This window comes from Meles meles, chromosome 2, assembly GCF_922984935.1.
Source record: "Meles meles chromosome 2, mMelMel3.1 paternal haplotype, whole genome shotgun sequence".
NCBI lineage: Eukaryota > Metazoa > Chordata > Mammalia > Carnivora > Mustelidae > Meles > Meles meles.
This window is the reverse complement of record NC_060067.1, coordinates 57,943,432-57,955,458: the sequence shown is the minus strand read 5'-3', so window position 1 is coordinate 57,955,458 and position 12,027 is coordinate 57,943,432. Positions and strand designations below refer to the sequence as shown.

General features: G+C 43.2%; 1 protein-coding gene across 1 annotated transcript in view; it reads left to right on the top strand.

Moving 5' to 3' along the window:
• CD38 (CD38 molecule) overlaps window positions 1-5,973 on the top strand; it is a 45,323-nt gene extending 39,350 nt beyond the window's left edge. Inside the window, exons 6-8 of the mRNA XM_045998571.1 lie at window positions 667-759; window positions 1,112-1,198; window positions 4,365-5,973. Coding sequence (XP_045854527.1) covers window positions 667-759; window positions 1,112-1,198; window positions 4,365-4,428 — 244 coding nt within the window. The 3' untranslated portion in view covers window positions 4,429-5,973. The remainder of the gene's footprint in view (window positions 1-666; window positions 760-1,111; window positions 1,199-4,364) is intronic.
• Window positions 5,974-12,027: the final 6,054 nt, after the last annotated feature.

The following is a 12,027-nucleotide window of genomic DNA, read 5'->3' as shown; positions in this document are numbered from 1 at the left end:
CCCAGAAAAGGCTGGATTGAGAAGAGAGGCAGATACTGGTGGGCTGCTCCAGGCTCTCTGGATGCCCCAAATGAATTTTCCTTCTCTCCTGTTTTAGGATTTAATTCTGCAAAGAAGCATTTGCCCTTTTGTCTTCTTTTGACCCTAGGCTTGCGGGGTTTCGGGTGAAATTTTATAATCTGATAATTTTATAATCTGATATTCCAAATCCAGCTACTTGCAACAGGAGTGGTGGCTGTCAGAGACCAATGTGGAGGAGCTGAGGGCTGGTGTCCGAGCAGGGCCCCAGGGGCTCTCAGAGCAGCGCCTCTCCAGCCTCACCGAGTGTGGGTCATCTGGGGATGGTTCGGCTGCTGGTGGGCTGAGATTCTGCAGGTCCAACTATCTTTCAGGCAGTGCTCATTATGGTGGTGCAAGGCCCCCTCTTTGAATAGCAAGTATTTAAAGAATCACCGTCAAGTTACCAATTAAGAACCTTATTTTGAGAATCGTATTCAGTGAGGGTCACAATGCATGAGATTGGCTGTTTCTAGTGCAATTCACAGGTTAATCCCAAAGGGCAGGTTCTAACCAGTGGTTCCCTGCCTGCTTGCTGTTGACAAGGCCTGGGGATGGCTGAACAATTCAGTTTGGGCTTAACAATATTCACTGCCTCTTCTATCGTAGCACTTTTGGACGTGTGGAAGTCTTTAATTTGCGTCCAGAGAAGGTTCATCAACTACAGGCCTGGGTGATGCATGACATCGGAAGTGTTCACAGGTATACGTTCCCACTTTGTGCATATGTATTCTCAGGGTAATTTTTGGAATTGGTCCGTGGAGGAAGCTGCAGTCACAGGAATGCATCGAGAACAGAGTGACTCAGGAAATTACTGGGGCCTCCCTGGACATCCCCATCCCCCAGACCTCTCAGTTTCATATCCACAATAAGTATCCATGCAGTTCACACCTTCAGCTCCCCTGCTGCCCTGTGAGCTCTTAAAAACAACCTCTGCTCCATATCATCCCAAGCTCTGGCCCAGAGCTTGCTACAGAGAAGAAACGAAGATCAGGAAATGTTTGCAAGAAACTTATCACTTAACGCTTTTTTTCTTTCTTTCTTTCTTTCCCAGTGACTCATGCTCGAGTTCCTCCGTAAATAATCTGAAACGGATTCTAAAGGAAAGGAGTATTGCATTTTCTTGCCAGAATAATTACGGGTAATTGACTTCTTTAAAAAACAATGGCTGTCTTACCAGCTGTAGGTATTTTCCTTTCCTTGGCCTCCTCTGAGCCAGGAGGGCTGTGGAAATCCCCCTTGGGCCTTGTTGGTGATCCGGGATGGTGACCTATGTATGGTGTGTATTCCTTCCCCCCCGGCCCACCCTACGAGCTGTTTCCAGCCAGGGTCCTTCTGTTGACCACCTTTCCCCCATCTTCCTCTGCTTTCTTCTCCACCTGTCCCTGATCATTGATTTGCCTCTGAAGCGGACCCAGCCTTTGAGAACGTATTTTTTGGTTTCCCACAAGAGACGCCTGACCCAGGGCTTGCAAACCTGTTGGCTTTCAGGGGAGTGGAAGCATGTTTTGTCCAATGCAAAGGATTTGTAACATCCTTGTGCCACAGCAGTGTTTTGCATGTGAGGTTTCTTTAGTTGGAGCTCGGGGTAGACCCCTGACACTTGATAAGTTGCTACATGGATGTCTACCAAACTTTATCTTTTATAAATTAGACAATGTAAGTAAGATCTAATTTCCTTTTTTGCCAGTAGTACATGTTCATTGGGGAAAAGTTTAAAATTACAGATGGTATATATTTTTATAAGTCATCTGCAACTCTGTTATCCAAACTGGGACCCTCACTCACTTTTAAGTAGTTGTAGCAGGGACTCCTTGCTAGAAGCATCTTTGGAGATTTGCCCATAAATGATGGCTTAGAAGAAGGATATGGACAGAAAAAATTTTCTCAAAGAACACAGAGCCTGGAATTCAAGAATCCTTTTCCTGTCTCTTTCTGTCACCACCTTCTCCCACCAACCCTATGGGAAAGGCAGAAGGACAGAGTCCAGGAACATTCACTGAGGGCTTTTGTCTCAAAATGACCTGAATTCCCCCTCCGTCAGCTGGCTCCTCTCTGGAAACTGCCAGAAAATAACACAAGCTTTCTACCGCAGTTAGATGGGAAAACAAGCCGAACAAAGGAGTAAGAACAACTATAAAGGAAGCATTGCAGACTGCAGACATCTGACCAGTCTGAGTTATTCAAAGACACCTCATGTTGGGAAAGGAGAACACTAAACACCTAGGAGAAGACTGGGGAATGTACATGGGTCTTTTCCTCAACCCCCCCCCCCCCTTTTTCTCATTTTAATCATTCTCCTTTCTTTCATTAATGGCCATCAGTCAGCCTCATTCATGCTGACCACAGGCTCCAGATGAGCTCACTTCTTCTCTACCTGGGAAGACTGAGAAAGCATACCTTCCATCTGGACTTGAACAGTGGTCCATGTTGAAGGAAGTGATTCGTAAGCCAAATGACACCTGTCATTCTGAGCCTCAGCTCACGTAACCTTAAATTTGGGGATCATACTTGAAATCACTAGGCCTTTTCCCCAACCATGAGGTTGTAATATATTCAACATGATTCTTTAAATTACCAGCTTCTTCGGGCCCCTTGTTGTATCTTAAGAGTTCTGTGGCTTTGTAAGAAAGCTGCTTGTCCCCACAGGAGCCTAAAGTGAATGTCAGGGATATAGACATAGAATAAAGGTGAAATCACTCCATGCCAAACACACTTTCCAATTTAGCAAACTTTTGTCCCGCTGTTTTGGTGTGATTGTTTAATAGGCAAACAGAAGTGTAAATACATTTATATAGTTTAGACTTCCTGCTGATTCTGAGGTTAACCCCTTAGAATTCCCCACCTGGAGACAAATGCTGTTAACATTTGGCTGTATATCCTTCAAGTCCTTTTCCTTTTTCTCGTACACATGTTCATACTCCCAGTGAACTATATACAGAATTTCTTCACATGTGTTCTCACCAGTGGAATGAACAGAGTAACAGCCCTCTTTTCCATGACCTTAAAAATGTAGCAGTTTTTTTTCTCATTAGTGTCCCCTTGTGACATATTTATTAAAAACCTATAGGGTGCACTTCCTCTATGTTACTTCAAAATACACTCCCTCTCTCTCTGTCAGTGTATTATCCAACATACCCAAAGTGTGTCCATTTTATTGTAACATTGGATGTTAATATTTACATGTCTGTGGAGAGAGATCATCTTAACCGCATAATTGTTATTAATAATTGCTTTCCCCTGGAAAGTGTTCACGAACAATCATATTGGTGAGGGTGGAGTGAGTCCACATTTAGAACCATTGTGCCCAGCTGGTCATGATAGTTGGCTAGAAACGAGCCTGAGATAGCCCATTCCAGAAGCCCAGGCATGCTGGTAGCTGCTTCTAAGGATTTCTCTCTTTCTTGACTCAATATAGCAAAACCAGATTCAGCTACAATTTAATGAACCACATTCCTTACTATCCATCCTTTTCTACAGACCAGCCACTCCCGTTGGACCCTGTGGCTTTCTCATCTCATTTTTACTAAGCAGAGAGTCATTCACTGGCTAGATTCTTATCTAGGATTTGTTCTGTGCAAAGAACTTCTGGTCTTCCTGCTGATGGCCGCCAGCCTTCCCCCAGAGAGTCTGCACCCTCTCTCTGCCCCGGACCCTGAGGCTCAACCTTCTCTCAGGAAGCTTCTGAAGAGAAGACAGCAAATCACCAACAGAAAACACGGAGGTCCCTCCTCTCAGGTTGCTGCCTCTGTGTGTCTTTATCACCAGCTGACATTCATAGCATGTATTTGTGACATGTTTGAGCCAGACATTTGTTTCATCTCCACACATTATCATCAAACATTCCTTCTCACTATTTATTTCAATGGATTAAAAAAAAAAGATTTTATTTATATATTTGAGAGAGAGCCCACGCTGGGTAAGGAGCAGAGGGAGAAGCAGACTTGAGTGGGGTGAGGGGCAGAGAGACAGGGAGAAGCATACTCGCCACTGAGCAGGGAGCCCACTTGATGCTGGGACTCTGGGATCATGACCTGAGCTGAAGGCAGATGTTTAATCTACAGAGCCACCCAGGTGCCCGTATTTCTGTGGCTGTACAAGTGAAATGAAACCAAACCGGCCATACTTTAAGTTGTTCATTTCCGGAGTTGACCTTTCTCTGTGTTGTCACTGCAGGAAAGGAAGCTGAGTGCTCCATGCATACTTTTGTTGCTAATGAAGGGGCTACTTGCGTTGGGCAGTTGAACCATAGATGTATTGTACTGCCAACTGATCTCTCTTTTTCTCTTTTTTCTTTCTTGTCATAGGCCTATCAGGCTTCTCCAGTGTGTGAAAAATCCTGAGCCTTCATCGTGCAGATTTTATGTATGAGCCTGGTTGTTTCAGATCTTTGAGCCTTACATGCCCATCGCACACGTGACTCGGAAGACACGCTCTTGGGAAGCTGAGGACTTGGGGGGATCTTCTGTCATAATGCCAACACTAGAGTTGGAAGCCTTTCCCCCAAAGTTTTAAAATAACATGTTGTTGCCATAGTTTTTATTTTGATTTCCTAATAATCAAAAAAATTATGGTATAAAATTAGAGTGAAATTTTTTATTAAGTTATTTCATTTTAATTTTCATAGGTACTTTTATGTGGTTTATATGTTGGTAGCATCCTTTCTACTGAAAATGACTATACCAAACCTCTCTTATGGTGCAGATAATTAAGGGATGGTAAATGCTCATGAATGATCTTGTCTCACGACCTATTTTTGTAACCTTTCTACAAATAAAGTATAAATGCTATAGTTTGGGGTCATGCTGGAAAAAGAATTCTGTAGTATATAAGCTACCCACCTGCTTTACCTCCCACTCTTCCAACAGCCCTGTGAGGTTGGTACTGTTATCTCCCATTTGTTAGATGAGAAATGGAAGTTCGGAGAGGTTATATAATTTGCTTAAAGTCATACATTTAATTCAAGGTAGAGGCTGGATTTCAACTCAGTTCTGACTCCAGAGTATATATGCTCTTTCTAGGCCTATAATACCAGCTGACATGCTTTATGTTCCCTTCTAATAAATGCATGTTGGATTAAATTGAATATAATAGAATATAATAGAATCTGAACTGAGTAGCTTTTCTGGGTAGCTTCAAAAACAGATACATTTTTTTTCCTCTTCATTCTCTTCCTCTTCCTCATGCTCAGTGTCTTACATATATCATAGGCCATTAAAATACATATTTGTTCCCAATACTGGCAATTTTTCTCCTTTTCTTCTTGATTAGTCTTGCTTGGGGATTTATCATTTTTATTACTCTTTCAAAGAACTAACCTTTGTTTTCTCTTTCCATTTAATTGGTTTGCACTCTTCTCTTTATTTTTAGGGATATAAAAATTCTTTTTAATTTCCTTGAGTTTTCTTAATCAGCTTCTTAAGATGGAAGCTTAGATCATTGATTTTTGAGCACACTTTCTTTTTTTTAATATATCACTTAGTACTATCAATTTTCCTCTCAGTGCTGCTTTAGCTACAGATCTTAAGTTTGGTGTGTCTCTTTTTATTACCATTCAGTTAGAAATATTTTCTAATTGTTATTTAGAAATGTGTTGCCTAGGGCAACCCCCAAAGGTCCCCTCCCTCCTTGGGAACTTCCTACTGTCATTTTGCTATCACTCAATAAACCTTGCTTTGTTGCAGAAAGAAAGAAAGAGAAATGTGTTGCCTAATTTTCAAACATCTGGAGATTTTCCAGATTTTTTTTTCTAAATGTAGATTTGTTGAAGAATAAACTAATTTGAGGATCTTTCAGGGAACCCATTAGGTTTGTTGAAAACAGCATAAATTTGGGAGTCAGCTGTTTCTGGGTTCATATTTTGGCACTGCTCTGTCATTTTGAATGAAATAGTTAATCTCTTTGAACTTGGTTTCCTTGCCACTCAAATAAGGATTATTATTTACTCCCTCAAAGGTGTGGTGGGACTAAAAGATGACAACAATGAACAGTATAGCTTTGTGCTTTGTAGGTAAGCAAGCATTCCACCAAGGCACCAAGGTTGGACCCTTTCTGCTGGCCCCTGGGTGGCAATCCAGTTTCCTTTTTTTCCCCCTCCCCAAGATTTCATTTATTTATTTGACAGAGCGATAGAGCCAGAGAGCACAAGTAGAGGGAATGGCAGAGGGAGAAGGAGAAGGAGAAGCAGGCTCTGCCCTGAGCAGGGAGCCTGATGTGGGGCTTGATCCCTGGACCCTGGAATCATGACCTGAGCTGAAGGAAGATGTTTAACTATCTAAGCCACCTGGGCATCTTGACAATCCAGTTTCCTCCAGGAGCCGTGGCAGCTGTAGCCATTGTGGCCAGTCCACAGATTCTTCACTGGCCTCCATGTCCACATGGGCACATTCTCACAGGCTTTTAGTTTGGGCTGGACAGGAAAATGGATGCTCAGTACTAGTTCTGATTTAAATTCAGGATTTTCCCAAGGTTCAGTGAACTCCACCTGCAGAATGTCTTCAGTGATAGGTTCTTGCTGACCCCCTAGGTGACCTGGCTGTTTTCCTTTCAGGACACTTTCTGCCTTACGGTTGGGCTTGCTTGCTGATTTCTGGATTCTCTAATGTATCTTTCTTCTTCTTCTTTTTTTTTTTTTTAAAGATTTTATTTATTTATTTGACAGACAGAAATTACAAGTAGGCAGAGAGGCAGGCAGAGAGAGAGAGGAGGAAGCAGGCTCCCTGCCGAGCAGAGAGCCCGATGCGGGGCTCGATCCCAGGACCCTGGGATCATGACCTGAGCCGAAGGCAGAGAGGCTTTAACCCACTGAGCCACCCAGGCGCCCTAATGTATGTATCTTCTTGACCAGGATACCCCTTGAAGTGTCAGGAAAATTTGGTTCTTTACACCCCCTTCCACAGATGAAACAGATAGAGTAGTAGTCAGTTTGCAGGAGGCTTTCCCTAAGAAGACTCATTTGAGTGTTCAAGTTAAAGCTGGTGGAGACTAAAAGGAGGCTGCTCCCAATGTTTTCACACTGTGCACAGAGCAATCCTGCGAGCTCTGGGGGTATCAGGGGGCAGGGGCACTCTTTCCTTGTATGTCATCTCTGTATCTTCATTCTCATGATGTCTGTCCCTGCCTGTCTCGCTGCAACTTTGGGTATCTTTGCATGACCATGACCATGCAGCCATCTCTAGTCCTAAGGACTTTTCTGCCCTACATACACGAATACATCCTTCAGATCCCTCTTCTTATAAGTGACATCCTCACTGAATTACTGACTGCTCATAGCGTCATATTTTGCTCACCAACCTGTGGCTCCCTGTCTCCCTACTCCATTCATGCTTGCTCTAGAATATGCTCTTACCATCCCCTTACCACCACCATCATACGTAACCCGAAGGCTGTGACCCAGGACCCAAGTTCCCCCTTCTCACTTCCGAAGGCTCGCTGTTTTCCTTCTGTAGTGGTTCTTGACCTTTCAATATTTGAGACACTCTTTCAAATACACTTCTGAAATTTTAGCTTGAATACTTGAAATAAAACACACCCACCTAAACACACGCATATATGTATATAAAACTCTTGCTGGAAACAAGCTCAACCCGTGTCTGCACACTCCTTGATAACCAGCAGCAACAGTGTTTGATTTACTTCCTGGCATCTCATTTCTCCTTAAAACAGTTCCCAAGACTGTGACTTGAGTTTCTCAGGTAGGATGCATACTACTCAGAAGGTTGATTTTTTTTTTTTTAAAGCCAAGGATAAATGTTACGCATGACAAATTAAGATTGTATGAAGTTTATAAAACGTTAAAGTCAACCTAGAGTATGCTCTAACTTGGAAAGGCATTATGTGAATGCAGTGCTAACCCAGGCATTTTCCCACAGGTTTTTTTTTTTTAAATAATAAAGCAGTTAAAAAACAAAACAAAAAAATAATAAAGCAGTTACTTTATTTACCCTAGTAAGAGTTGTCATTTTTAACATACATCTTCTTAAACAACTCATCAGGAACTCAGTAGCTGGGTGTGCTGCCCCGAGAGGCAGCGGTTGGCTGGATTTCAGCTCGTGCTCAGAAAACACAGAAGGGTTTGAACTGGTATTTGACAAGGCATTTATCCTCGAACTTGATTTGCATAGATGCACAGTGCCATTCATCTTCTGATCGAAGGGCAAACAGCCCAAGGTAGTGGAAATCATGGAATTAACACACAGTGTTAATCCCACACTGTGGATTTGACCCACTGGGCAAATTCATGGCTTCTGTGAATCTCAGGTTCAAAATATACTTAAAATAGACATAAATAGAAGGGCAAACAACCCAAGGTAGTGGAAATCATGGAATTAACACTGTGTGTTAATTGACTGTGGAATTGACCCATTGGGCAAATTCATGGCTTCTGTGAATCTCAGGTTCAAAATATACTTAAGATAGACATAAATTACACAAACTATAAAAGAATAATAAAAGACTTTGTGGAATCATTAAAAAAAAAACAAAACAGTTATCTCTGCAAGTACCAGGTGCCTGCATGTATATATGAAATCTAAAAAAGTCAGACTCATAATAACAGAGAACAGAGCGGTGGTTGCCAGGGGCTGGAGGTAGGAGAAGAAGGGAGACAAACCTGGTGGGGGGTCTCAAATTTTAGTTATAGGAGAAATATGTTTTGGAGACCTAATGTACAGCATGGTGGCTACAGTTAATAATGCTGCATTGTGTACTTGAAATTTTCTAGGAGAGTAGATCTCGAGTGTTCATATCACACACTCACACACGCACACGAGTATGTGAGGTGATATGTTAATTAGCTTAATTGTAATTGTTTCACAGTGCATATGTATATCAAAATATCAGATGTGTCCTTAAATGTATATAATATTTTTAAAGATAGTATTTATTCATTTAGGGGAGGGAGAGAGCACAAGCAGGGAGGAGGGGCAGAGGGAGAGGGAGAAGCAGCCTCCCCCTGAGCAGGGAGCCTGATACAGCGGGGCTTGATCCTAGGACCCTGAGATCATGACCTGAGCCAAGGGCAATTGCTTAACTGACTGAGCCACCCAGGCACCCCTACATACAATTTTTTGTTGTTGTTAATCATACCTCAATAAAGCTGGACAAAACCTCACAGTCACTTCTGGGTTTGAAGAGAGAATCAAGTAAGTGATGCACCGCCAAAGGCAGTAAGTGCTCTCATGCACCCCATCCCACGACCAGAGGAACTGGGCAGCTGGAAAAAGGATGTATCATCATCCTGAGTGTGTCTCGTAGGAGAGGGAGATAGGAATAGATGCCCAGAATGGTCTGAACTTACATTCTGTTGAAAAGCCAAAGTTTTCATTCACCCCCCTTTATCCTTGGAGATCTTGAGGAAGGAATAGTGCTGTTTTCCAGCAAGAGTCTCAGCTTTGAGAAACACCTTTGTTCTCTTTCAAGAAAACCCACCTTGAGACCTGCCGGGAGTTTAATGTGATAACATAGTGCAATGTGTGATTCTTAATGAGGTACACAGATATGAAACATCATTTAAAGGCTTGATGCACAATGCAGACCTGCAGAGAAGAGAAAACTAATGTGTGTTGTATCAGGCACTTCATCAGCCAGTGATCTCAGCCACAAAAACAGAATGCAACTCTGGCTGGAAATACATTTCCAGACAATATCAGCAGCTTATAGGTTCTCCACGAGGACAAGAAAACTGGGAGCTGCTTAGCCAAGAACAACAGCCAGAATTACTCCATAGACTGGTCAGGTAGAGGAGGAGTTCTAGCCCTGAGGACACTTCACTTTGTCAGTGCCAGTTCTGCTTTTGGGAATAGCAGTACAGTAGGCTCTCCACCCTTCTCTGTGAGGGATATGTTCCAAGACCCCCAGTGGATGCCTGAGATTGTGGATAATACTGAGCCCTACGTCCATTATGTTTTTCCTACACGTACCTATGGTAAAGTTTATAAATTCAGGGCAGTAAGAGATGACTGAACTCAGAGGTCATGATCTCAGGGAAGAAGATCTACAGTAAGAGATCTGAGTTCACCAGGCTCTTCTGGTGTTGCCAACCCAACCTTTGCTTTCTGGGGATAATAAAGGTGTGCAGCTCTTTTTGGTAGAAGAAGGAAAAGGTGCTCGAAGTAGATGCTGTCTCCTGTGTAATGAGCAAACAAAGAACACTGGAAAGGGTAAGACTGAGAAGAAATGGGATAGCCAACCCAAGACTTAACTTGGAATGGAATAAATCTCCCTTTGTGAATGACACAATAATCAGACCAGTTTCCTCAGAGTTGCCTTCCAGGAATTTCCCTGAATGGGTAGAATAAGATCCACATTGGCTGTTGGAAGGAGAAAAGCCCCTTTGGGAGCCACTAAGTCTCAGATTACTTTGTGTTGCCCAGTGTCCTGACTTTGTCTGGCTCATGGCCATGGAAGTTGGAAACTTCTTCAGGCACTGCTTGGTTGGACTGGTGAGGGGGGGAGAAGGAAGCTCCGTGTGGTGGTGGTAGGTATCCCTTCTGCTGTCAGCTTTCTGGAACACGGGGATGAGTCATGGAGTCTGTGCTGTCAGAATAGTAATTGTAAAGATGGGTTATTTTTTCAGTGTCACCCATGACCATTATTGTGTCAAATGCTTTCACAATGAAAGTAACAAAGTAGACGTTTCTGTAATAACTTACTACAGAATCATGAAAGAATTATGGAACATTATTGCTGCAGAGCAGTGAGTCTGTGCCTTCGCTTAATAAGTGAGGAAACAGTCCTGGGAGTCATGGGGGGTCGGTGTTGAGTTGTAGGCAATAGCATAGGAGTCAAGGTGGTCCTCCCTTGATGTCTCCCTTTCATCTCACAAAGCCAAAGAATCCACAGAGGGGAATGGTGGAGATTGCTGACTGTTGCCTAGTGTCCATTATTTCCTCCTCTTCTTAAATAGTATTCTCCCACCCCCATTATTAACTGGGAACATGGTTTCTCGACCACAAAATACATTGCCAGCTGGGTCTAGGTCTGACCACTGGGATATAAATAGACATGATTAATATAATTGCCTGATCATCTTAGAGACAAAGCCACTTGCCCCAGTTTTCCATTTTACCTCCTTCCCTTTGCTGAAAGACACTGAAACTCCAGGAGAAGCCTTAGACCTACAGATGGAAGTCACAGGCAGAAGATAACAAATCCTTTTCCCCATCCCCAACCATGTTCACCATGAATCTCATGCCAGGTTACAAAACTTGGTCTGCTTTATCCTCAACCCTGGGCATGTCATAGGAGTTCAGAAAGTGTTGGCTCCCCTCTCTCTGTATTTGCACCTGTTTGATTCTTGCTTCTGCTTGCTTCTTGCTTCTGCATCTCAGTTCCCTCCCCAGACTTGGCTTTGCTGGCTGCTTCAGCTTCACTATTAAATAATCTATTTACTGTTTATTCATTCAGTCACCGCTATTAGTCGATCATTTTCTTCGTCCCAGGGGCCAGAGACGGAATACTGATAGAAACAGACAAGGACTGTCTTCATGGAGCTTATAGCCTAGTTCCCGTGGGTTTAAGGGGGAGGCTCTTGGCTACAGCTTGGGTCTAGAGGTCATTACCCTGCCCTGCTTCACAGTTGCCCACTGTACAGACTGGGAAACCGGTTTCTCAAGAGAGCTGAGGATGAGATGGTTAGCACTGTCGAGAGCACTGATGTGCTCCGTGAGCAAAAAGCACATTGCTGGATGGCAGGAAGCAGGGGATGAAAGCTTCCCCCAAAGGGGGGATTGATTCATTTTCCTTTAAAATGGTTTTCATAGGGGCTTCTGGGTGACTCAGTTGGTTAAGTGTCCAACTCTTGATTTCGGCTAAGGTCATGATCTTGGGGTCCTGGAATTGAGCCTTGTGTTGGCTTCACCTCAGTGGGAAGTCTGCTTGAGGATTCTCTCCCTCTCCCTCTGCCCCTCCCCACCAGCTCCTGCATGTGCTCACTCTTGATCTCTAAGATAAATAAATAAATCTTTAAAG